Here is a 27,759-nt window from a genome sequence, read left to right as displayed (position 1 = left end):
GAAAGTTAATTCATGCTTTCTGCTCACTCCCTTTTCAAACTTTACATAATTAATCTAGGTTAAATTAGATTTTGTTTTTCACAGAATCATTGATGACCTTGTTTGCATAATTAGCCGATCAAAGTATAGGTCACTGATTTTTTTTGAGAGAAAAACTTAATTTCTAAAAATGAAAAGAGAAGACATAATTTACTTTTTTTTAATACTATTATATTTAGAATTTAATAGTGATACACTAATAACATAAAACAATTTTTATAATCAAATCATAAATATTATTGATATTATTTTTAAAATAATCTATAATTATTAATAAAGACAATTATATCTTCAGTAAACATATTTCTTATTCTTAAATTGCCTTTTAATATTTATGATTATTTTTATTTTTTTCATAAACCTTTAAAATATAGCTATTGTCACTACTTTTTCAACTATTTTTTCTTTTTTAAAATAAAGATAAAAACACAATGTTTCTCTTTCAACTAATTATTATAAAAATCATCAAAATTATTATACATAAAAAGATATAATCGAATGACAATATAAAACATTTTTATATTTTCAGTACATAACTTATTTGTTCTTATATTTAAAATTAAGGTCTCGCAAAATAATTCAAAATGCTCATCACTAGTTGAATATTGAATGTTTCCATTTGACCCTGATGACGTGAGTACATGATCTATTTTTAATTTCAGGTAAAATAAAAAATACCAAAAAAATATTTAAATTTTTAAAAAAATTATACATGCATAATTTAAAAAAAAAATATAAACGCAAAAGAATTAAAAAAGACACTTACTTTAAGGGGAAAATATACAAAGATATTTAACCACTCAATAAAGTCTGATGTAATACTATGAATTTTACACTAGCATTGTGTGGTTTGTAATACAAGACCGCTAGGATTACTCAGGGACTGTTGCAACTTGCAACATCAGCTGAGTATTTAAGAATAGTAAAAAACAGAGAGAGCCATGGCCAACATTAACATGCTTGACCAACATTGTCCATCACATCTCAATGTCTTCAAGATCAGGGAGAGGAAACCGAAGAATCGCAGCAATGCCACTTATCTGGGCTAGTTCTGTCCATCAACATAAAATTGGCAAAATTCAATTAAAAACAAACAAAATTAGAACATAAATGTTTGTGAAGAAATTTTATTCACTTCCATGAAGCAGCTCTAATAACAAGGAGGAAGAAAAACAAAATGTTTTAGTTTATTTCCCATCTTATTACTTCTACCTTTTTTCAATAATTGTTCACCATTCTTAGTTTCATGGATTTCTAGGATTAGTAAATATCCCACACGACACCCACCCCCCCAAAACAGTAAACAATAATGAAATAATGAAAGCAATAAAACTCACGTTCTCCAGAGACATGCATGGACGAAAATACATGGACAGAGCCCCCTGAATCCTTAACAGAGTTGACCAAGTTAACATACTTTTTTCTTGTTGCTATATCTGAATTCCTATAACCAAAAGCAAGTAGTGAAGTCACAACTCTATCACAACATCAAAAGGAGCATTTTCAGGATTACAACACAAATTCCAAGCTAACAAATAGGATGGTAAAGAAAACGCAAATATAAAGTTCAGTTATCATGATGCTATACTGGCTCAAAAATCAACCAAATATATTTCTATAAAAACAAAATTGTCTGAACTAAACAGTAGTTTACAAAGAAGTTTGATCAAAATTCTAAACCATTTCCAAGGATGGAAAAGTGATAGATAAGACATGGCTGAATTAAACAAAAAAGTAGGATACATGATTGTCAAAATGGGTGTGAATCAGATAGAACAATCCAGTATGCCATCTTTGATTCAGAATATTTTAGGGCTATATCATACAAACCTGAAAAGCTCATCCGTAATGAGAAGCATTTGTACAGCTAGTCGTTCATTGGCAACCTCAACATGTTTCATTCCATAACAAGCACGTGATGGATCCTGTTCCACACCAAAGATATTTAACAGGATTTCCTAGATTTCTGAAAATGCAAAAATATAGGTAAACCATTTTCAAATTTGTCATTATACCAATTCATCATGCAGCTGACTAAAAGTCTATAAGATCAACACTCTTCTTTACACATATGACTATGAACAAATAGAAGTTATACAAGAACTTATTGATCCACCTAAATTTAGTGTCTCCAATCGTATCAAATTCTTAAAGTCAAACTAATTCCCAATGGAATTCAAAATAGTGGAACGACATTCCAACCATAAAAATAGGCAAGGCAAGATAAACAAAATGATTTCAAAAATAGAACCTGACATTTGAAAGCATGTCGTAGAAATCCTTCATAACTCGAACCTGAAGGAAAACAAAGAATAAAGCTTATTCCAGGCTCAATAGTCAATAGAAGATAAGTAAGCAGAATATGAAAATTATTCAGCATATTCAGCGGGTGGTGCAGGGCCAAATGGAAAAGTAAAAAAGGTGCACTGCTTTGGTTTTGATGGTACCTCTTGTGCTGCTTTAGTATCTTTTATCAAACTCATGACATTTGGAGCATCCAAAACCTCCTTTAAACTATGCCTACAGATAATAAATAATAATGCTGAAGAGATAAGATAAATCAGATACTGCAGTACCCACAAGCAATTGAACTACAAAGTTAATCCTAAAAACAACAGTGTGTTGATCTATGTTTGCTGCCATGTCTGTTTGTTAGTTTTTTTTCATTCTAAATAAATGGATGTCTTTGACAGGAACGCACATGAGACTTCACATTCACTTAAAACCCATGTACATGTAGCAAATACAATGCCAAAACATATTCTAGTCACCACCCTCAAACAATATGGGCACAACTTTGTTAAATCAAGTGTTAAAGGAAGGCACAGCATATCAGAAAAATTATGCTAGTGCCAATTCTAATTATCTAACAAAGCTTTTGTAAAGTCCTAGAACTTGCAAATAAAGAAAGCAACCATACTTATATCCTGAACTTGTATGCACAAGAATGATGCGGGATTTGTTTTCAATAATAGGTCGCAACTGTCTTCGTTCTGCTTCCAAAAATAAGTGACGGTGAAACTGATCCTGAAACAGAAACAGAACCAGAGATTTAAAATATAAGCATTATAAACATCTCTATACCAAAATCCTGTCTGCACTTACGTACGTAAAAATATTAAAGATAAATATTTTTTATTATTAATAAATAATAATACACACATACAGACACACTTGCACTTGTATCAAATTTGTAAATATTCACCACGAATAAGCCCAAATAACACAAACAGGGAATAATTACTTACCTTTGTAAATCCTGGACTTGCAATTACAGCACAACGAACCACATTGAAATCTATATGTTTCAAGAAAGCCTGAAAAGATTGGTAGAATCCAGTATATTTGTAAATGCCCCTTTTATGCTTTCATTTGATAAAAGTACAAATATAATATTATTAAAGATAAGAAAGAAAGACTACAGCAACGATCACGATATGTCTTCTAAAGTAAGGAGCAAGGAAACATAGAAAAGACAATTTCATTTATACAATAAGGACATATTTGGGGCACACGCATCCTCATCCAGGCATCTAATATTATTGGACATATTGGATTCTTCAGCAAGATGCCAATATTTGGTACATGGGTATGATATTACCATGGGCATCTCATGTTACCATGGGTATGGAAGTGGCTGTAAGGAAGTTAATAAAGAACATCAATTCAAAGCTAACATATATAACATAACACAAATCAGGTTATAGAGATTTTAGGGGTATTTCAATTTGCAGTATATCATTAGCATTCATTTCATAAATTTCATAAACACCCTCTATTGAAAAAGAAGTTTTATAAATCAGAGTAAATCCTTTTCAATTTTTTATATGGAAATGTATCACTAATGAGAATAAATGCTAAAGATAAGAAATCAAAGTCCTTGGGCTGAAATTACCTGCAAAACATTCTGAAAGAACTTATCCAAAGCCTACAAAAAGGAGGAGGATGCTTTAGATTTGTGTCACTCAAATTATTGAATTCATTCACCGATATCTTACAATAGAGAGAGATCATACTTTCTCATAACCAGCAATTGCAGGCCCATGTTTGCGAGGAATTGATGTTTCTATCCGCGAACGAGTAACAGTCATACTATTTTATTAGACAAAAATAAGACAAATTAATTCAAATATCAACTAGAAGATCATGTATTTAATTTCCAGTGTTTGTGGTTACCCACAGAAATCAGCCAAATATGACTAACACCAACCATTTTAACTAGTATAGAGGGCTGAGCAAATTATCTTATGCATAAAATGCTATTTATATATATAAATGAAGCATATCGAAGTGAAAGTTAACCTTCTACCAACAAGGAGGATATGGGCTAATCCTTCTTGCATCAACACCACTGCTAGATCAGCACTTGCACCAGGATCTGCAAAATGTGCATGGAATTTTTATTCACCATTTTGACTACAAAAATTTACACCAACTGACCAGATGAGGAATATTAATTCCATTTTTTGCTTTATAAATATGACTATGATTCTAGATGAAGCATTTATTTCATTCTTTCCACCATTTTTGGTGTAAACTGCCTGCTTAAATGTGTGCAGGATTTAAGACATCACATAAAGTAGAAATTCAACAATTTGATCAATTGATCATAGGTACATTTGTCAGATCTAATGTCAGGAAAAATGCATATGCAAGCTAAAACTTGTACTGTTAAAGAAATATCTTCATTCTTCAAATTAGCAGATTTTGTAATTTCCATGCACACAGATTACGCTACTCAAATTCCCATAAGTATAAATGTCTATAAAAAAAATTGGGAGATTCGTATAACTGATAATGTACCAGAGGCCTGCTGTAGTACCTCCAAAGCCAAAGAATCCCAAACATCCTACAAAAGGCAAAATGTAATCTTCAGTAATCATGGTTCTTCACAATAGTATAAAAAAAGGAAGAAAAAAACTATCACAATGCAATTTTCTTAAATATTCGCCTCGGCTCCTCCCCAATTTCTTTTGTTACATTCATAACTCTAACCATAATGGCACAATGATACATACAAGCAAAAGGCCTAGCTTGTATGCATGGGAAGCATATATTTAACAAACCAAAAAGGAACAGCAAGTCAGTAACAGGAATCATAATGATTTAAGAGAAACACCTTTCTGAGCACAAACGGCCGCTGCAGTTCGAGTTCTAAAGTATGAAATGCTCCAATCTGCAGTGAGTCACAAAGATGAGAAGTTAAGTTTAGCAGTAAACAGTTTGGAGTTAAAAAGCAGGATGACAGTTGCAGTTTCAGTTAAGTACCTTGACATATTCATTCTCCAAAATGTTCTTTCCACGTACACGCAAAATAGAACCTTCTTTGTCATAATCAGAAAGCTAGTATAAAAACAAAATCACGATGAGACAAAAACTGAGAAAACTAATAGAAATCCTATTGAAGTGGCAAAAAAAAAACCTCTTCGACTTTAATTTCCAATTTGAGCTTGACGCGTTCTGCTTCCCGTCCGCCATTAGCAGCTTCTCTTAGAACCTTCCTGTTACAATGAAAATTGAAAATTGAAAAATGAGATTAAAGGATGGAAGGAAGCGAGAATTGAGAGAAAGAGTACCTGACAGTAACGGCCATGACAGAGTCTCCGGGAGCTATCAAGTTATACGCAAACCAGAGATCATCCGAATCCACTGCCACCATCTGCATGCCATAATCGTAAGCAACAAATTTAACGGAAAAATTAAACGAATCAAAGTCTATAGAATTGGAATTGCACCTTAACGCTGCCAGGTCCATTAGGTACTAGGTCTCTCCGAACGATCTTCATGGCTATTGATTTCACTTGGTTTTCCCTTGGCTTCTCTCTCTCTCTTTTATTTAAACGCTTGAAATTACGGCCGTACAGAACAGCAATCCCCCGCACGTCACTGGCTCACTGTCACCACACCACAGCTTTCTCAGGCCCAATCCTTATGCAAGTAATCACAGCCCGTGGCCCAAGATAGAAAAATCAATAATTATAATTTCTTTTCCTAGACTATATATATTTTTCATTAGTCCGAGTCAAATCCAATTTTAACAATCTTATATTAATTGAACTTCAGGCTTGATGGTTAATTATATAAAAAAAATTATCATCTTATTTATTTTCAAAATTTTTTCCAGCAAAAAAAAAAGGTTGTGTTAATGAAACAAATTAAAAATAAAATAATAATTATGCAATTAAAAAGAAAAAAAACTAATAAACATATCTTTTTATATGTTTAGTTTTCAATTTAAAAAAGAAAATATCTTAAAAAACATTGGTTCTCAAATTTCAAGAAAACGTACTCTAGTATATTTCACATGGTTCAAATTCATTTTGATCCATAAGTGACATGGAAATGATTTAATCTATTTATTTTGTTAATTAGTGGTGCATGTCAAAATTAAAAAAAAAACAAAAGAAACATTTTTTTAGAGAAATTAAAACAAAAACATATTTTACCCGATTAATAATCACGCCAACATGGATTAACTGATTAAGAACCTTAAACATCAATTTTTTTTTGTCTATTGGATGATTAATGCTTACGTAAATCTTGATGCATGTTTGAATGCTGCATGCAAAAGAAACCGAGGTAGCATTCTCCTTACCCTGCAGCTGTCAACTCATCCCTCTCTTTCTAGCACGTGTCATCAACAATCAGATGCGAATGATGAACCAGACACTCCTTCATTATACCAAAATTAATCACTGAATTTAGCCTTGCCAAAGAGAAGTTGAAGCCGGTAGCATATTAGCTCTTAGAGGTTAGAAGTTTGAAGTTTATTTATCTTCATTCGGTTCAGGTAAAACTCCGATCCACCTTCTTTTTCTGTTATCTTCCCTCTCTTCCTGGGTTTCATTATATAAGACAATTTTCACTCTTCAGTTTATTCACTTTGCTAATTAGTAATGCTTTTGAAAGAGTCAAGGCATATTACAAGTTTTGTTTCAACTTTCAATGACATTGCTGTATATTATAGAATGGAATTGGAAGAAACAGAAGATGAAGAATGGTATACTAGTAGTTATTGAAACTGTAAAGAAATGTCATGAAGAAGAGGAAGAGATAGCTTGTGAAGGAAAATTGAGAGAATACTTGATTACAGAGAATGATTCTGAATTGTTATTGAAAGAAAGACCAGAATACAAAGTATATTTATATACACTCTATAACTAACCATCTCTAACTAACTATAACAGAAATTAGTTACTAACTAACTTTATCAGAACTTAGTTAGGATGGTTAATATGCCCCCTCAAGCTGAAGAATGTATGTCTGACATTCCCAGCTTGCACCGAAGAAAATGGAAAGTGCCTGGTGAAAGAGCTTTAGTATATATGTCTGTAAGTTGTTGAGCAGAAGCAATGGGTAGCAATTTGATAAGGCTGGAATGCAATTTCTCGCGCACAATGTGACAGTCTATCTCAATATGTTTCGTATGTTTATAAAAGACAGGATTTGCAGCAATGTGAAGAGCGGAGCGATTATCACAAAACAAAAGAGTTGGTTGAGTGTAAACAATTCCAAAGTCATTAAGCAAGTGGGTTAACCACTATAATTCACATGTAGCACTGGCTAGTGTCCGATACTCAGCCTCGGATGAACTTCTAGACACTGTGGCCTGCTTTTTGGATTTCCAAGAAATAAGGGAATTACCAAGATAGACTGAGTAGCCAGTGATAGATCGCCTTGTATCAACGCATCCTGCCCAGTTAGAGTCGCTAAAAGCTTTGAGCTGCAATGTGCTGGAAGCAGGGAAAAATATACCAGAACCTGGTGCTGCTTTCAAGTATCTGAGAATCCTATAAGCTGCTTGTTGATGAGCTGAAGAAGGATGAGCTACAAATTGACTTAAATGTTGCACCGCATATGTGATATCAGACCTTGTGTTTGTGAGGTAAATGAGGCGACCAATGAGCCTACGGTATGATGAAGCTGTTGTATCATCAAGTGGAGTTCCAGATTGTTGGTGTAGTCTTACAGCATAGTCAATGGGAGTAGAGACAGGCTTGCTTCCTAACATGCCTGCATCATGCAAGATATCAAGAACATATTTTCTTTGACAAATATTGATCCCTTGTTTACTTCGAGCCACTTCAAGTCCAAGAAAAAATTTTAAGTCACCAAGATCTTTGATTTTAAAAACTTGATCCAGAAGCTGAGTTATGGACTTAATTTCTAGAAGATCATTGCCTGGCAAGACAATATCATCTACATAAACCAGTAAAGCAGTAAAAGATTGAAGATACTGCTTAATAAACAAAGAATGATCAGAAAACATTGTCTATAGCCATGTGAGATGAGGAAAGTAGACAACCGAGCATACCACTGTCTACTGGTTTGTTTAAGACCGTACAAAGATCTTTGCAATCGACAAACTTGATCAGATTTTGTTGAGTGCATACCAGGAGGCAAAGCCATGTAAACTTCTTCATTAAGATCTCCATGCAAAAAAGCATTGTTCACATTTAATTGTTGTAAATGCTAGTTGTTAACAGCAGCTAAAGCAAGCAATAATCTCACAGTAGTTATCTTGGCCACTGGTGAAAAGGTATCAAGATAGTCCTGACCCTCAATCTGAGTATACCCCTTTGCCACTAAACAAACCAAATCTTTACCATAGTCATAAATGGTAGGATAGGAATGTACATGGAAACTAGGAAAAGATTGAGGAAATATCAAATGTAATATACCCTTTTTAGTGTGAGGCTTGAAGCCCAAAAAAATGGAAGCAGAGGCTCTAAGATCAAGTTTTTTTTCTGTTATTAGTGAGAGTGTTGATGTAGCATAAGCAACCAAAGACTTTCAAAGAAGAAATGTCATATGCAGTACCATATAATTTTTCAAAAGGAGACTTATTATTAAGAAATGGAGTTGGCAAACAATTGATGAGTAAAACAGCATGCTGTAAAGCAAAAGACCAAAAGATTGGTGGTAACTTGGACTGAAAAAGAAGGGCTCGAGTAACATTTAATAAATGTTGATGCTTTCTTTCCACAATTCCATTTTGTTGTAGGGTTTAAACACAGGAAGTCTGGTGTATGATACCAGTATTATGATAAAACTATTTCATAATAAATTCTGGACCATTGTCTGATCGGATAACTTTTACTTTTGTATTGAATTGCCTCTCAACATAGGAAACAAAGGCTTGTAAATGAGTTTGAGTCTCAGCTTTTGAAGTCATTATAAAAATCCAAACAAATCTAGTATGATCATCCACAATTCTCGTGCAAAAATAATGCTAGAAAAGGTTGCAAGGTGAAGGGGTGGGTGCTCAAAAGGGGACTCTGTATGGGAAGGAAGATCTTTGTGGCTTCTTTCGTAGCTTCTGCTGCCTCGGTTGTTGTTCCACCTCTTGTTGTTGCTTCTGCTATTGGCATGGCTCTTTCTATGCCTTGTGTTATTTTCTTGGCTAGCCATGTTTGCACTCTGAGTTTAATGAGTAAGTTGCTCCCTAGGCCTACTCCTCATGATACTTTGTTGCATGAAGAGATGTGTTTTCGGCCAGGTAATGATGTTATACACACATATAAAGAGGTTGCTCCCTAGGCCTATTACATTGCCCAATGAGAAGTTAGATAATAACAATTTTGACTTTGAAAATCAAGAATCACAGTTGCATGAATTAAATGAAGGGATGTACCCGTTAGATGCAGAAGCTAGAGAAATTGCTAATGAAAGTGCACTTGATTTGTTTGATGGAAACCAAATAGACCATGACGAGTATGCATACATAATTGATTTAAATGAAGGTTAGACCACAGAATATGCTTGCCATTTCCATTCTGTGTCTAGAGGGCTAATATTTATTTGGAGCCCTAATATCTGAATCAACTTATATGTTTGCAGGCTCTTCAAATGTTGTAAGGCATACAAATTCTATGCAGGTTCTTGTTTCGTCTGTAGAAAAAGAGTCAAGGCCATATAAATGTTCCTCTGCAGAAAACCATGTTTGCCCTTCTCAAGAGGTCAGGATCTAATTTAAGTGTATTTTAAGACAGTTTTTGTTACTACATGATGAAGTGAATATCTAATTATACCTTAGGTACTTGTGATAATTGTTTTAATATTAGTATCAACCATAATGGAAAGACATAAATATGTTTTTACTTTTTAATAAATACTTAATTTTTGTATATGTTCTTTACTAAATTTTTATTGTGATGAATTTCTAATAAAATAATAATTTTTATATTTGTTCTTTAATAAATTTTTATTGTGATGAATTCTTAATAAAATAATAATTTTGTTTTGATTATTGATAAATGAGTGAATTTTGTGTTTATTCTATAATAAATTAACAAATTTTGTTTTAATTTCGACTAATTACAGACGAAAAAAATTTCAAACATAAAATTTATTAATTTATCTAAGACAAAAAAGTGTCAAGAAGAAAAATTATTATTTTATTAAAAATTTAATCCAAAACAAAAATTTATTAAAAAAACAAACGAAAAAAATTAAGAATTTATTAATCATCAAAACATATTTAAGCCTAACAGATCATAGTATGGAACTAAAGCTAATTCAGCAATAACAGAGACATGTCAAAGTGCATTCAGAACGCTTAACAAGTAAACTGCCTAATGTTAGGAGAAGTTCTACCCACATGAATTTGTCACAGAAATTTGTTTGTCTGCATGTTACCACGTGAATTTGGATATATAGATAAACTTAAAGTTTTATTGCCACATATTTAATTTGTTATTAACAGGCTATTTACTTTAGCTATTGCAGGTTGTATTGGGTGAAGAGAACATATGGAAAAAGATGAATATGATACGGAAGATAGTAGGATATGAAGGTAGAATGCAAGCATCATGTTCAGATGAATTAAAAGCTCTCTACATGTTCACTGGAGTTGAGCCCCCAACTTGTTCTCTCGCTGAAATCAAGGAGAAGCTCCACTTCCTTATGTCCATCCCTGGAATTAAATCGAATGATGCTTAGACATGTCACACATCTTTGTACTGTTTTTTACATATTTCCGTTAACATGTAATGTGTGTTCTTTTTATTCTCCGTGGATTTCCCTGGGGATATGGAGACCCAAGAAAAGGAAAGGAAAATTATTCAAAACTTTCTTCACTTGGGATGGCCGCCAGTCTTTGATTTTTAATTTTTAAATACAATTTTCAAAACAAATTGCCTTAGATAAAAATGGAGTTGAATTGCTTTTAATCCAATTTTAAAATATTTTTACATCTGTTTTAGAAAAATGTGAATTTAAAAATATGAAACATTTTGGAAACAATAAAAGTTCATTAGATAACACTAATGTTTAAATAATCGGATAGGTTGGTGCAGTGGTTAGTCATCTTGTGTTTGATATCTGATGTGTGTAAAAAAAAAAATTGGACCAATGATAATCACTTCAAACGGATGAGAGTTTCTTTTAATTAAATCCATATTTGAGGACAGTGACAGAACTAGAAAATATTTTTAGCGGAGACAAAAAAAATTATAATATTTTATAGGAAAATTATTGTAGGTCTTTTTTTTACTGTAAAATATTATAAACCTTTATAAACTACATAATTTTTATAAAAAAATATTTTTTATCTTTTGTAACTTTCTACATTTTATTTTAAAAAAAATATACTTTCTATCCATTCCTGTTAATATACGTCTATCACTTTTTGAGGATGATACTCATGTTTTATATTAGGTTTCAAACATTTTGTCATATGTGATAATTACTTTTGGCCGAGTCAGGATGTAACGTTAAATCAAACATGCAATGAGAAAGAATGGAGATAAAGTTATTTTTTTCTTCATGACAGGCAAGTTCAACTTTCAACTTTGACTTTTTAGATGTGTTTGTAAATTTCTTGGGTCTTGTTCAACTTTCAACTTTGACTTTGACGTGTGTTAGAAAACGAGAATCGTCTCAAACATATATTTTTTTATCATTATTTATTCATGTTATAAATATTATTACCTCTGTTTTTTATTTATCTTTTAAGTTGTTTTAATTTGTAGAAATTAAGAGATATAATAATTTTTATTCTAATAAAATACTTATGAAGTTTTTTATTTCACTCTTTTTTTTCATTCTATAATAAATATATGTGTAAATTAATTAAAGATAAAAAAATAAGTAAGGATATAATTAATAAAAGAGTTATTGATGTGATCTTAAACTTTGTAAATGATAGATAAATAAAAACAAAAATTATCCAAAAATCTATCAATTAAAAAGGAACAGAGGAAATATATGAATAAGATTGCACATGTCCTTTAAAAAAATTGCAAATATGGAATTTTGTTACAATTAAATGGAAAATGAATAAATACATATGAAAATTAATTAAAGAAAAAAATAAGTAATAAAATAATTAATAAAAGAGTTATTGATGTGATTTTAAGCTTTGTAAACGACAGATAAACAAAAACAAAAATTATCCAAAAATCTAACCATAAGAAACAGAGGAAATGTATGAATAAGATAGCAAATATGTCCTTTTAAAAAAAAATTGCCAATATGAAATTTTGTTACAATTAAATGGAAAATGAATAAAGATAAAGAAGCAAACTATACATTTATATTTTAAAATAATATGTGCTTACATTTATTTGTAAAAAAAATTAAAAACTAGGTTTGAATTAATCAGAATTTTAATTTCTAAATTGAATGTGTACATTAAGGAATAAAATGTGCTTACAATGGTTAATTAGAAAATTAAAAATTAAGAACTATAATAAATTCAATAGTTAAATAACCTTTTATTTCTACAAAATTGGGTGTTTTTTAGTTCTTTAAAGTTCTTTTAATTCTCTATTTCTTTTAATTTTAAGAATGCTAATTTATTGATTTCTCACATCATTAAGGAATTAAGAAGTTTGACGCTTAAGTGTTTTTTGTTAATTTATTTTTTAGATTTCTCATCAATTAGTATGATGTTATTAGTCATTTTGGATAGATGATGTAGAGACCACTAAAGTAAATGATATTACTTGGTTGTAGGAACTAAAATGAAAACATTTTTTTATTCATGGAATTAAACACAATACAAAAAAATTATAATATTGATATCATGCTCAACTAATTGAGCTAAATTTTACGTAAAATGTTTTTTTAAAAAATAAATTTAAAACAATATTCTTTAAATGACTAAAATAAAAAATCTCTTATTTAATTAATGTATAAGGACAAAAGGTTATTTAAGCCTTAATACATATATAATAAATTCTAAAATTAATTACAATGTTAATCATTTATTTTATAATCAATGATTATGAGTGCACTTTATTATGTAGATTAAGTACACTCCCTTCACTTTTAAAGAAAACAAATTCTAATTGACCCACCACATGTTACATTACTAATACAAATAGATAAAATAAAAAGTAATTTATATATAAAAAAAAGAAGCTATAAACCTTACAACTAATTTTCTATTATAATTTATTAATAGAATATGAATAGTAAAATAAGGTCTAATGATAATGATAAGGTGTTTGAATAATATTTATGAGATTATATATTCTAACTACAATACAAATATTATACACCAAAAAATATTATAAGTAAAACATTTGACAATTTTTTAAACATTAATTAATGCCAGAAGATTATGTGTTTAGAATCAATCCTTGATTATCAATTTTATGGTCAAATATTAATTCTTTTCATCTCTCATATTCCCACCTAATACACTCCTAGTTATATGTATACTAACTTATTTAATTAGGAATACTGATGTGGCTATCAAATCACCCAGTTATTATAGTAAATAACTTTGAAACTCCAAGGAATATGAGTTGAATATTGAAACTCAAATTTAATAATAATTTGAAAGTGGTAATAATGTAATTTTTTACTATTTTGTCACTTCCTTTTATATATTTCTATATGAAGTATATACATTTGAAAAATGTTGTGACTAAATTAAAATATTTCCTTTATATTATTTGTTTATCTGTTTATTTTATCACTTTCCTTAATAGTTCCATATACTCATGTCCTTTTTGTTCTATATATAAGATTGGCATAAAAGAATAGTGAGGAAAAGAACTAGCATTTTTCGCCCAAAAGGTTCTTACTCCATCTCTCTTTTTCTACCTTCGATTTGCTGAGTAATGTAGATATGATAGCGTTTTAAAACCCTCTGACAGTCTTAATATTTTTTTCTTAGTTTCTCCGGCAGTGGCTGTGACAAGCTAGCTAGCTATCAATTTTATGAACCACTGCTATCTGTAGTACTTAATCATTTTCAAGGATGTCTCCATATTTATCCATATGGTTAATTTAACTATTCTTGCTCAAACTTTTTTTTTCTTCTTAATGTGTGCAGGTACGGAGACTTTCTTACTCAATTAAAAGATTTCTCCAACGATATAAGGTCACAATAAACTTATATGTTTTGCCCTTTCAATTGTGATCTCTCTCTCTATATTTTATTGTTGACAAGTGAATTTGTCTGACTTCAATTCCACTTGATAACATTTTTTTTTAAAAAAAAAACCCAACGGGATTGGATTACTTGATGTACTTGATTAATCTTCTAATTATTATGACAAGAGTATGACTATAGTTCAAATCCTAAAATTCTTATATGCAGACCAATACTTTTTTTAACCATAGTAGTTAGGAGTAGTGAGGACTTTGTGGGATTGAGGTATTTTTACAAATTTGGATCCAAAAAATCAGTGATGAAATTAATCTTTGATGTGGAGTTTAATCATATTTAGAGTTTTTTTTAATCTTTTTTTATTGATATATTAAGTAGGGATCGAACATAAATGATTTCCTACAAACTGCATTATCAATTGAACTACATCTATTGAGTGTTATTTAAATAATTTATTCTGCTTTCTTACAAACTTGTATTTATAGTTAAATTCTTGAGCTTGAATGAAATTAACTAGTATTTTATATATGATTTTTCTGCACGTATGTTTTAGGAACTCGCAGGCTTGCAGCTATTTCAGTTCATTATGAAAAACGAAAGAACTTATGCGCGTGAGGTACTACCTTGTTTAATATGTGTTTCAGTGTTTGATTAAAACAATTGGATGAGTGAAATATTTGGGCATTTGAATTTAGTTGTGATGATATCCATTATAATAATTTCATGAAATATTCATCTAGAATAATTTATTATTGTTATTATATATGTTGTGAAACATAAGGTCCGAACCGGGAGTCCTACCAAACGGCGTATTTTTATTTTCCGACATTTTTTTCACACGGGTCGTTTTTACACTACTTTAAAAAATAAGATGAATTGTAATAGGTATTATCACTTTTGAGTTATAAGTTGTATTATCTATTATAATTTTTTTAATTAAAGTTATAAAACTATTTATGAGTTCAGTTAAATTTTTTTTTATGATTTTAAAGTTATTAGTAGTGTTTTTTTATTTTACGATTTTGAAGTCGTAAGTTTTTTGTCATATTTTATGACTTTGAAGTCGTAATGTTTTTTTTAATGTGTTTTAGGTTTTATTAATTACTTGTGTTTTATTTTCTTTTGTTTTTAATTTTTAAAAATTGTAAATAATGTTATTTATTTAATTATTAAATAAATATTTTTAATTTTACTTATTATTAGTTTTATTTAATATTTTCTATATTTTTTTAAGATTTTATTTAATATGTTATATCTTTTTTAAATATTTTTTAATTTAAAATATTTATATATTTTTAATATTGTTTTATTTAATATATTTTTATATTTAAAATTTAGATAATCTTTTAATAAAAAGATATACTAAATTAAAAAGAGATATTAAATTTTTTTTAAAAATATAATAAAAAATATATAACATGTTAAATAAAACAGTAAAAAATATACACGATATTAAATAAAATCAATAACAAGTAAATTTTAAAATGTATTCAATAATTAAATAAATAAAAGTATTTACAAAATTGAAAACAAAAGACAATAAAATACAAGTAATTAATAAAACCTAAAACACTTAAAAACAATATTACGATTTCAAAGTCATAAATAAATCATTAATGACTTTGAAGTCATAAATAAAAAAAAATTAAATTGAAACCATAAATAATTTTATGACTTCGGTAAAAAAAAAAAGTTATAATAAATATTATGACTTATACCTAGAAAGTCATAACATCACTCATGACTTATTCCATCTTTGAAAATAATTTAAAAGTGACCCCATTTGAAAAAATCGAAAAAAGAATTACCCCTATTTAATAAAATTCTCGTCCAAACCGTATTAAATAAATTTATTGTTTTTTATGGTGTTGGACCTCTTATTTTATGGTGTATTCTTATCTTGTGTGCAATAAAAGAGATGTGTATTTTTTTTCAATAAAAAAATTAAATAAGTTAGAAGTTGACTTGTATTCACCTTGCAAAATACAATCTAAATTCAAAATGCACTCGTTCTATCATATATAGGAGTAATTGATGTCTATTGTCAATCTACATGTACATCACTTAATAAATTTTTTATAGAATTGAATTGAAAGTTCTAATGAAATATATTAAGTTTATAAAATTTGATCAAATAAAATACTAATTAACATATCATTACAATACTTTATTTCCATTGACAATAATATGGCATTTAAATAAAAGTAAATGCTTGTTAAATAACATAGATTATCTTCAGTAAAACTAACTAAAAATTAACTTAAGATAAGAGTTAGCTGGTAATTAATAGTTAGAATCTGAAAAGTTAATTCATCAAATTAAAAATGTTTGGTAAAAAATAATAAAATTATAATTTATTTAAAAAAATAACAAGAAACATGAATGAATACATCAAAAATATATAAAAGTGTAAGAAAATATAAAAAATTAGAAGTTAGAAATTAACGTTTTCAAAAATACTTTAGAAGTTATAAAAAATCTTTTTTACCTAATAGTCAAACAAGGAAAAGGAATGAATATAGTGAAGATATATAAAGGTGAAAGAAAATATAAAAAAATTAAAAGTTAGAAGTTGTGTTTGAAAAAAAATATTATTTTAAGTAGAATTTCAAAAAAACTTTAAAAGATACTAAAAATTTTATTTATTGAGTAGTCAAACATCTTCTTAATTAGTAAAAAAAAAATAACTGAAATATTTTATCGAGCATAACTATACAATAAATAACTAATGTATGAAAAATTTGATATAAATAATAAAAAATAATATCAAATAATATAATAGTTAGATTGATTAATTTTGTATTTTAGGAAGTAAAAAAAAATGTATTTTATAGAAAGTTATGAAATGATGTAATTAGTGTAAGAGTTTAAAGCACTGATTGATATCAATTAATTTATATAAAATATGCATACATGTGAAATTAATCCGTAAATATTTTACTTTTGGTAGGAGCAGCGGATGAATCAAGGACAAACTACCGGAATATCAACCGCCAATCGTGCCTTAGGTGGAACTAGTGGTTTTGGCCTTGATGAAATTATCTCAAACGCTCCTTACCCTAGTGCATCTTCGTCTAAAAGGTATTGATTAAAATGACAAACAAAATATGCGTGTCTGATATATACTTGTTAATCTGATAGCTTTGGAGCTAAAAATTAAAAAATTTAACTATAGGTCGCGAGCTATGCTTGAATATGATGTTGGGGGCCCTGTGGTTAATAATGCTTTACACCAACAAGAAAGACCTTCAGCATTAGCAGTACCGAAGGTTTTCCCTCCTTTTGCTGTACGTATTATACATTGACACACACATGTACATAGCTCTAATTAATTATGCAAATGCACGTTATTAGTTTAATAATTTTTTATATATGCATGTACATATATGCCTTTCAATCAAAACAAGCAGGGAGAATTCGCGAGAGACTTCCAAGCTCCAGATCAATCGAGTTTGCTCAATGTATCTCAAAACACCCTTCACCCTGAACTGTTCTATCAGTAAGTTATAGCTTCTTTAGAATTTACACAAAGTTTAAAGATAAGAAAATAACCATACTATTATTCGTATAAGGTTTATTATTATTATTATTATTAGGAGCATAATTTAATGAATTAGCTCTTATTGGTGTGTGCGTTTGTTGAAATTAAATTCAGGATTGGGAATATGGAAATGGGACCAAACTATGGAGATTATTACTTTCCTGTTGCTTCACCAACTGCTCAAGGCACTATAACTACTGGTTTGGGCAATGGTAATTACCATCTTACAGCACAGCTGCTTGGAGAGTCTTCTTCAACTGTTCAACTGCCCCCAACTCAGGAATCATGTCCACAAGTTGTCAAGCTTCAAGTACGTATGATACTAAAGCAAAAACTTATTTCTTTCTTACTCTTTTAGAAGTTTTAAGTAATCAAGCAAACTTTATAATACCTCTATATATATATATATATATATATATATATATATATATATATATATATATATATATATATATATATACCATCAAAGATAATTTTTATCTTGTGTTTTGAAATCCACTTTTTCTATATTAAATGAGAAAATTAATATATAATGACAGTGTAATTTTTTTTTAATATTATCAATTAATAACAAATGAACATTTATGATAATTGATAAATATTTAATTTCATAATTAATAATCTTAAAAGTAATATATTATAAGTTAGATGACTGAATTGGAAGTATTTGGTAATATAAGTTAATTGATAAATATAAAATAACATAAAAAGATACAATTAATTATTTGATTAAAAAAGTGATAAAAAAACTCAAATAAATTAATGAAGATATAAATAAAAATGAATAAAAAATTGATAACTTATAAACTAACTTATTTTTATAATTTTCTTTGAAATAAATTATGAAAATAAACTATAAACTATTAAAATATACTTATATGTGTTGAAATTAATTTGATTAAACTAATTTATAAGCTAGTTAAAAGTGTTTGTAAAGTTCCTGGAGTACACTCCATAACACTTTTTTTTTTAATTACTAATTGATAGTATAATTTTTTTTATAAGAAATGCATATAAAGTTTTTTTCCAATAAGGCATACAAATTAAGCTTTAAAAACTCAAAGTAACATGAACTAAATAACATATGCTAGCTGCCTACTTGATAATAAAAACCCTATGTCATTTCAAAATCAATTTTCTAAAATACTATAAGGTGTCAAGATAAATCTTGATTAATTTTACCATTTATATATCCATAAGACTTTAAGATTTCTCTTTCACATTTTAATTAATTGTTGTTCGTTATTCAGAATCCACTTGGAGCTGCAAATGGTGCACCACCACCTTTCAGTCCGACGACACAGTGGGCCAATAATCCCAATTTGCAGTTGCCACATTCTCAACTATCCACTGGCCTGGGGTAATGAAAACGATTGTTCGTTATTATATGTGTATTTAGCTTTTCTTTCTCCCATAAGAATCAGATATATATCCAGACTAAATCATTAACTTTAAAATTAGCAATATATATATATATATATATATATATATATATATATATATATATATATTCAGTAGTAACTGTTCACTGTATACTTAAAAAGGCCAACCCCGGAGATGATGCAGTTCAGAGGATTAAGCAGTTTCTCTTCTGGTGGAAGGTACTCCAATGGATCTCAATCAAACACTCAAAAGGTATGGTTATTCTTTTTTCCTTTCTTCTTTAAGTTATTAAAAGATGCTTTTAGCTACAACAGGACGTAATTTCATGAAGAGTAATGTCTTTAGAAACATGTTAGTGCTTAACTCGCTTATGATTAAGAGTTCTATGGATTCATACATACTATATTATGGAAAACTAAGTTGTAAATAAAACTAGGTATTCCCGTGGTAATAATCATTTTCATCGAACACGAGCAATGAACAATCAATAATAGTTGCATAAAGAAAAAAAAAATTTAATGCACGATATGTCTAAGTACACGTACCTTCAAACCAGCTCCATTAGTATCTTCATACATGCAGTATTTTTGTAAGTAAATATCGAACATAACTAAATTTAATATTATAAATTTATGAGTTTTTATTTCCCTTATTTAACTTTTTCATTATAATTTAATATGAGACTTAACTTTTACATTTATAATTCAACATGTTACAACGCATATGTACAAGTCTTTAATACCTTCCAATGCAGTTATATAACTGAAAGTATCTACAAGATGCTTTTGTTTAATTTGTTTAATGTCTTTCATTCTCTTTTTCCAATTTATTCTCAGCAGCGAGGACCCAAGGGTAATATTCATCTTATTCCCAAACTACGTGAAATGGGAGAATCATCATCAAGCAGGAGTGCTAAGGTACAAGTTACGAAATGATATCTGATTGCTTTTGGTGACAATCACTTTGATTATTGATCGATCCCGCATGCTTCAAATTAATAAATTTTTTTCATCAGTCATTAATTAATGTTTTTGAATATAGATGAAAATGACTTTGCCAGACAACAATCAGCAATCAACTGAGCTTCAGCTGGGTACCTTGCTTAATCCAACTACTCAACGCAATGGAAACCCTCAGCCGCCAAGGTAGAGTCATGATCTTAATTAATTAACTAATTAATTATAATACATGGTTACTTTTTTTTATATATATTTTCATTATAATTAAGGCTTGTATGTTTCTCTACCCTATAGGCTTATGAGAAACTCACTTTATGATCCAATATTCGAGCAAATGGGCCTTCCCATAGATCCCCATCTGAGGATGTTTGTACGTAGGCAGGAAGCGTACACAATGTAAGTTTTGATTCTAATATGCTAATTCTTTAAGAAATGTTTTTTTTGTTCTAGGATATATATAATATATTGTAGTACTCACCTGTGTGTGTTAATTATGTGTATTCATGTTTTCAGGTAACATGTAGGATTTGCGTTGATCGAAGCAATGACTTCCTGTTCGCAAGAGAGCTTCCATATACAACATATTGCTGAGATTTTAATATAGTTTAATTTTTGTTTTGATAATTGGCCATCGAACTTTGGACATGGTACAACTTTGACGTATGTTAGGAGATTTTATCAAGACTTCGTAGAGTTGCATGTTAATTTTGTGGTTTGATTTTGTTTGATTGTTAAATACTCTTCTGCTCATTTTATCAAATCCAGTAATTGCGGGTGAGTATAGAATGATTTTTGCATCGAATATTTGAAAGAAAAAATGGAGAGGGTGAGGAAGTGCTATATATATATATATATATATGAATCATTTCTATCGTAAACGTGTTAAAGCTTCTACGGGAGAAAATTTGAAGAACCTAGGTTTTGGAGAATGTATTTGGTGAGCACTCATGTGGTTTAAGACACATATATGTTCGTGGGCTTCAACTGGGTGAGATATTACTATACAAAATCCTATCAGTATTGTCTATGTCAACAAATCAAAGCCAAATTGAATGGATGAGACTAAGTAGTACGTGCATAAAGTCCTTTAAGGGGTTGAGGTTTGTCAGCAGAAAATAAGCAGGAAAGAATCTGGGAATTGTCTCAGCTGTTTTGAATGGGACAGCAACGAGGAGGAAACTAAAAATTAAATATGGTTTGAAGCTCCGATCGCTCTATCCATTAAAAGTGGAATGTGCAATTAGACATATGGTCTGAGTATGTCTGGGAATTGATTGAGTAATTAAAGAAGATGCATGTTAATTACTATGTTGTCCATTCTAAAATGATTATTAATTAATAAGGTGCTATCTCTAAAATTATTTAGTTGAGTCCTACATTTTTAAACATCTCATCTTATTTTCTAATAAAAATGATATATGACTATGACAGAATGGTTTAACAACACAAAATGTTCTAGGTCCACCCGAATTTTGGGTGGATAGATGCAAAGAAAAGAAAGAGATAAAAGAAAATAAAAAGAGGGAAAGTGAAAGATGTACTGTGTAATATGATAGAAAAAATAGGGAATTTTAGAAGAAAAAATGGCATAAAAAATGAAAGAGAGAAAATGGGTGTACGAGTATAATTACCCATTAATAAGCATTATTTTATGGGATGCCTCATTCATCCAAACTATTGAGTGTTTTTTTAGTGTGGGCATTCATTCAATTAAGATTGGGTGAACAAGGATATCTTTGGGCAGTTTAAAGGAAGCATGAAGGAGGAGTGGATGTATCACTTTTGGAGTTGGAACCGGGACACTTTAGTAAGGTTCAAACGTCCAGTACTAGAGAACCTTTTCAGTCAGTCTAGTCATAACAAGTTGATTTCTTAAATTATTCTGTTCCCTTTGTTTGATGATCATGTCAAAATGGAGAAAATGATTTTCTGGAAGTCCTTATCTCATAATGTCCTCAAGTTGAATGTATAATAATGGATCAATTCTCGCTGGTACTAGGATGTCTGCTTGTGGAGTTTTTCCCATACTCTCAAAAGACTATGTTGAAAGTTAAGGATATATTAAGCCAAACTAATTGAAAAGTTAATTAAAAGTTCAAAAATTAATTAAAAATTGAAAAGTTAATTAAAAGTTCAAAAATTAATTAAAAATTAAAAAGTTAGTTGGAAATTGAAAAATTAGATTATTAAAGTAGAAATGTTTAATAAAATTAGTTGTTGAAATAATTGAAAAGTATAAAATAACTGAAAAATAATAAAAGTATGATTTATATAAAAAAAATAACAAGAAAAATGAATAAATACATAAAATATAAAAGTTAATAAATATAAAAAATTAAAAGTAATGTTTCAAATTTATTTATCAAATAATCATATGAATTTTTTCACTAACAAAAAAATTATAAACTAATTAAAATGCTGTGTCGAATATAGCCTAACTCCCGGACATTTACAAAAAGGCTAAAATATAGGTTTACTTTGTTTGGCAAATTTAACTTACACGACTTGTCGTCAAAATAATTGTTCCACCGGCTGTGATTTATTGGACATTTGGACATCAACTTGCCCTTCGCCAGCGTTTACGTATATATAATTTAATAAAATTTGGTCATTGTACACAATAATTTATATATTTTTCATTTTAAAATAAAGATAACAAGAATGAATATTAAAGAGGTTGTTTTTATATCGTTAGAAGATCTCGTGTGACTGTATGTTGTGGAACATATATTTTACTATGTACACACATAATAATGCTGATCCGAGATGCGACAGCTACTTCGATCATTGCTATTAAATAAGCCAAGGGAAGCAGACTCATCGACAAAAGACATGTTTGATGCCTAAAATCAACCAAATTAATTCACCGATACCAAAGTTTTTGTCCTTATTCAGAATTGTTCTTCAAATCCTTCTCAAACAACATTATACAACAGCTGTCTAATATAATATATGGTCTATCCTTTGAGACTAGCCGGACAAAGCTATAGTATTGGAACAACATGAAATTACAAACTAGCACTTTTATTTGTATATTTTGGGGGGTCCCAGAGAAGATGTGATGGCCACAAGAAGAAGGAACAACAATTACTCAAACTTGAACTCATGCAATTTCACTAGGTGCCACAACAATAGGGCTTCTAACCGTACGTGCATCACCATCTCCGACCCAAACAATGTCCCCAAATGAGATGTTTTCCTTCTTGTTTCGTGTGTACTTTATAATAACAGAGTAGCTCTGCTTCTCATTCTTATAGCCAAATGCCAATGTCTCAGGTGACACCTTAACTACAGAGCCCTTGGGTTGTGTCACCTTGACTTTGTATGTAGCAGCACCATCTCCAACATTGGTCACGGTCCTCCTAAACTCTCGGACTGTTGCTGATTTTGTTTTGTTACTATACAAAACAATAAACGAAGGATAGTTAAGATCAGAAGATGGTTTATTAGCAGGACAGTTATAGGACTTTGATCTTGTGATGGTTAAGATTTGGTTGTGTGTGTATCCCAAAGCACAAAGGAGGTTAACATAGTCCTGTGGGGTGGCATCATATATGAGACCAGGATCAAGTGCTCTATTAGGATCAATCTCACCAGCTCCCATGGCAAGAGGAGAAGCATATTGCAATGGGTTTCCATTATCCCTAATTGGATTTTGAGTATTATCAAGTGGATTAGCAGTTGTAACCAATGCAGATCTTATAGCAGCTGCACTCCAATCAGGATGTGCTGCTTTCAAAAGAGCAGCAACACCAGACGCATGAGGACATGCCATGGATGTTCCAGACAAGAAATTGTAGTCACTTGACAGAAACACATTTGTGCCAATTCTAGCTGAGGGTTTATTTGGAACAAAAGCAGCCAGAACATTGGAGCCAGGTGCCATTACATCAGGCTTCAAGATCCCCGGGTAACTCGGTGAAGGACCTCTTGAAGTGTAATATGCAGCAGCTGGTGCTGGCTTTATTCCAACAAATGTTTGTTGAAATTTGATGCTGGCAAAAGGTATTTTAACACTTTTCGCGTACTTGATCACCGATTTTGCATCGCTTGGGCTGATCACAATGCTTGGAGTGAACAAACGTCCTGTTTCAATTAGTTCTGGATCCTCAGAGATAAACACAGCCCCATCCACACTAGCCGCAGTAATAGAATCTATTTGGGTTAAGACAGAAACTGAATCCAAGGCATCACATATAACAATCCCTTTTGCGGCTACTTGGGTTAATAGTTTGACCGAGTCGCATGCTGATACAGTCTTGTTGTAAATGAGTGGATAATTCTCCACTATTGAGTTAGCAGCAAACAAGGTCCAACCCACAATGGTTTCACCATTTCCTAGTGTCAAGCTTCCAAATGTGCGGTCTATGGTGCCTGCTGCAACAGTTAGGACCCAAGGGATTCCATTGTGCAAGGTACCAAGTGTAGGACCTTCGTTTCCCGCTGAAGATGAAACCAACACCCCTTTTTCCATTGCTGCAAAAGCAGCTATTGCAACCGGATCCTCATAAAGTGGAACACTATCAAAACCCATTGAGATTGAAATGACATCAACACCATCAGCAATGGCTTGGTCCATTCCCGCAAGAACATCAGAGCCTTGACGCCCCTCGTCCCAAAGAACCTTGTACATGGCAAGCCTAGCTCTTGGTGCAATACCTCTTGCTACCCCTTTGGCGTAGCCAAAGAAAGAAGCACCATTAACATAGTTTCCAGCAACAGTGGATGACGTGTGGCTTCCATGACCCTCAGTGTCTCTCGCTGAGTTCATTCTGATTGTGATGTTCGGATTCGCCGCTTTCACACCCTTGTTGAAGTACCTGGCTCCAATCAATTTGAAGTTACACATGGAGGCGTTAAAGTCTTGTCCTGGCTCGCATGTTCCTTTCCATTTGTAGGGGATGTTCCTGCTCATGCCATCATCTTTGAAACTCTCACTTTCAGGCCAGACACCTGAGTCAATCATACCCACAATGACACCTTCTCCCAAATTTGAAGCATTCCATAGGCCATTGGAGGAATCCAAAGAGAGAAACTCAAAGGTGTGTGTGGTGTCTATGGTGGCAGATCTATCAGGGTAAGCTGTGACAAAACCTTGAGTGTTCTTTAGAGTCTCCAACTCCTCTGGTGATAGCACTGCACTGAATCCATGCATCGCATCATCGTAAGTGTACACTAATTTCTGTGATTGTTGTTGCTCAGAGGGATCATCAGCTGTTGCTAAGTTTATGGAATGAATGGTGGATTCGTACCAATCGTGATGGCTTGCAAAGACTTGAGGCATGAGGGACTTGTCCATGTGAACAATATACGTGGAACTTTCAGTTTCAGCATTGGCATGATGGTGAGATAGTGAAAGCCAGAGAGTGATTAGAAACATCAAGGGAAGTCGAACCACAAAATGAGGCTCCATTGACTTTTTTGGAGATTTAAGCAGCTAGTTAACAATAAGAATATGACATCTTTGCCTTTGAACAAACAGCTTATATAGGCTTCTCATGTCTAAGTAAGGCTAGATTGATGTTGACATAAAAATTATAAAAGTTAGAAGGATATTATTTGTGCAATAATTTGTATTGTTAATTAATTGCTTGACATTAATGAATTCAGATGGTCGGGAACAATGAGGGAAAATTACTGTAAAAAAACATCTATAACTAAATTTATACTATAATAACAAATAATCGACAAGAATTCATCTTCCATCGAGAAAAAAGAAAAAATTAATTATATAATAACTAAAATTAGTTAAATATGATATTCAGATAATATTTCTTTCCAATCAAGAAAGAGATAAAATTATTATTCATCTTATAATTGAAAGTGTTAAATTATAAGAATTGATGGTATAATAACTAAAATTTGATAAAATATAATATTTAAATATATTTATTTTTCAGAAAAGGATAAGATTGTTTCTGATTTTCTAGTTTAGGTAAAAATAACAAAATTTAATCATAACAAAGAATTTTTAGTGATTATATTTAATTGAATAAAATCTTAATGATTTACAAATAAATAGTTGGGTTATGTTCATTGAGTTTGTATTTTAAATTATATATGTAAATCATTATAAAAAAACATTGTATATTGAGAATCTTTACGAAGAAATTAAACTTCTATTATTAATTAGACAATGTCTCGTTAAAGAAGAAATAGACTGCATCCGGCCGGTTGATTTAAAAACTTGAAAGTAAAATTGGTTTCATTTCGTAGTTACCAATAATAAGGTTGTTAATTTCGATTGATTGTTCTGTCAAAAAAAAAAAATTGATTGATTGAAACAACTTTATTAATAAATATTTTTAGGTACGGGTGAATCACGCACAGCCGTTTATGGTAAATAAAATAAAAATGTATCCATATTATACTCGTACATTAACGCGTTTGGGCCGGGTTGACAACTTCCAAATCTCTGCATAAAAAACAACTTTCAAATCTAAAAAAATTGCAATAAAAAAGATGTATGCATTGATTGGTAAAGATGTATGCATTAGTTGGTAGAGCTCCGCTCTTACAATTGGGTCGTTGCGATTACGGGTTGGATGTTTAATTATCCAAGCGATAATGATATTATCTTGTGCCTGAACCGGTGGCTCATTTTTTCTAAGTAATGAGAAAGAGGACCGAAACATGTCATTGTACTGAGACAAAGACAGGCTATCAAGAACATAGAGGAGATAAGATGGGCAGTTGGTCAGATCTAGTATGGATCGTACATGAATGGTAATTGGAATCAGTGGCTCTCCTAAGATTTCCTCATTTGGGATCCTGTGGAAGAGGATCAAGCTGGTCCTTGCGAACAGCTTGATGCACTATCTCCTTTCAACCCTTTGAATGAAATGCGACAAAAGGAAAAAGAATATCCTCTTCACCCCATAAGAACTACAAGATCACCAAGAGGAAGAGAAATAAAATAATAATAATAAATATATTAAAAAAAGAGAAATATAAATAAAAAAATAAGATTATTTAAAATTTAATATGACACTGGACACTAGATTTAATTAAATGCAATATGCGAGATAAGTGTGTAGGGATAATAACATCACAGGCGCGCTTTCCTCCTATCTATACATTGCTGGTCAGAAATTTTCGGATGCCTTGACTGCACTATAAAATTTAATATGGTATCAGAACCATATTCTGCTTCTGTTCGGTGGGTGCCGCCAGCCCTCGCTTTGTGGTAATGAGCCCTGGCTCGAGGGGGCGTGTTAAGAATAGTCCCACATCGGGTAATTCATGAACATGATAAGTGCTTATATAACTGGGTAGACCACCCCCTTATGAATCGGTTTTTAAGGGGACCTTTCGGATGCCTTGGCTGCACTATAAAATTTAATAAAAATTTTCTTATATAATAAGCGAGAAAGACAAAATTCTTAAGACACCATTTTGTATTAATTAAAATAGAGATATTTTTCAAGGATAACTTTTTACACGCAAATCTTATTTGTGTACACTGAACTTAATATCAATACATATTTTAAAAA

The 27,759-nt window shown here is 30.5% G+C and overlaps 4 protein-coding genes across 7 annotated transcripts; 2 read left to right on the top strand and 2 right to left on the bottom strand.

The window, feature by feature from the left end:
* Positions 1-788: 788 nt before the first annotated feature.
* Positions 789-5,932, bottom strand: LOC114369289 (protein PELOTA 1-like). 2 transcript variants are annotated; one of them, XR_003657571.1, is made up of 16 exons: positions 5,775-5,932; positions 5,616-5,698; positions 5,462-5,540; positions 5,308-5,382; positions 5,159-5,215; positions 4,843-4,888; positions 4,342-4,417; positions 4,056-4,131; positions 3,935-3,967; positions 3,288-3,356; positions 2,960-3,066; positions 2,487-2,559; positions 2,291-2,334; positions 1,870-2,005; positions 1,377-1,483; positions 789-1,090 (listed from the first exon to the last, which is right to left on the bottom strand). XR_003657571.1 is itself a non-coding variant. In XM_028326487.1 (16 exons), the coding sequence occupies exons 1-16, from the start codon at positions 5,823-5,825 to the stop codon at positions 1,017-1,019; spliced, it is 1,140 nt and encodes a 379-aa protein (XP_028182288.1). In that variant the 5' UTR covers positions 5,826-5,931; the 3' UTR covers positions 789-1,016. The 2 variants fall into 2 exon arrangements, 1 of the variants encoding a protein (XP_028182288.1); XM_028326487.1 differs by having other exon boundaries at positions 1,870-1,964; positions 2,296-2,334; positions 5,775-5,931.
* A 2,701-nt stretch (positions 5,933-8,633) lies between these two features.
* Positions 8,634-11,170, top strand: LOC114370874. 2 transcript variants are annotated; one of them, XM_028328277.1, is made up of 3 exons: positions 8,634-9,782; positions 9,880-9,998; positions 10,768-11,170. In XM_028328277.1, the coding sequence occupies exons 1-3, from the start codon at positions 9,500-9,502 to the stop codon at positions 10,978-10,980; spliced, it is 615 nt and encodes a 204-aa protein (XP_028184078.1). In that variant the 5' UTR covers positions 8,634-9,499; the 3' UTR covers positions 10,981-11,170. The 2 variants fall into 2 exon arrangements, with proteins under 2 accessions (XP_028184078.1, XP_028184077.1); XM_028328276.1 differs by having other exon boundaries at positions 10,759-11,170.
* A 6,879-nt stretch (positions 11,171-18,049) lies between these two features.
* LOC114369844 lies at positions 18,050-21,016 on the top strand. Of its 2 annotated transcripts, none has more exons than XM_028327105.1 (7): positions 18,050-18,234; positions 19,175-19,284; positions 19,469-19,559; positions 20,147-20,224; positions 20,349-20,452; positions 20,561-20,662; positions 20,780-21,016. In XM_028327105.1, the coding sequence occupies exons 1-7, from the start codon at positions 18,055-18,057 to the stop codon at positions 20,781-20,783; spliced, it is 669 nt and encodes a 222-aa protein (XP_028182906.1). In that variant the 5' UTR covers positions 18,050-18,054; the 3' UTR covers positions 20,784-21,016. The 2 variants fall into 2 exon arrangements, with proteins under 2 accessions (XP_028182906.1, XP_028182905.1); XM_028327104.1 differs by having other exon boundaries at positions 20,144-20,224.
* Positions 21,017-23,124: 2,108 nt separating this feature from the next.
* On the bottom strand, positions 23,125-25,756 carry LOC114370672 (subtilisin-like protease SBT1.9). The gene has a single exon (XM_028328067.1). The coding sequence runs from the start codon at positions 25,677-25,679 to the stop codon at positions 23,370-23,372; it is 2,310 nt and encodes a 769-aa protein (XP_028183868.1). The 5' UTR covers positions 25,680-25,756; the 3' UTR covers positions 23,125-23,369.
* Between the last annotated feature and the right edge of the window lie 2,003 nt (positions 25,757-27,759).

Source organism: Glycine soja, chromosome 10, assembly GCF_004193775.1.
Source record: "Glycine soja cultivar W05 chromosome 10, ASM419377v2, whole genome shotgun sequence".
Classification (NCBI taxonomy): domain Eukaryota; kingdom Viridiplantae; phylum Streptophyta; class Magnoliopsida; order Fabales; family Fabaceae; genus Glycine; species Glycine soja.
The sequence above is the reverse complement of the archived record's forward strand: the minus strand, read 5'-3'. Positions and strand labels throughout refer to the sequence as shown.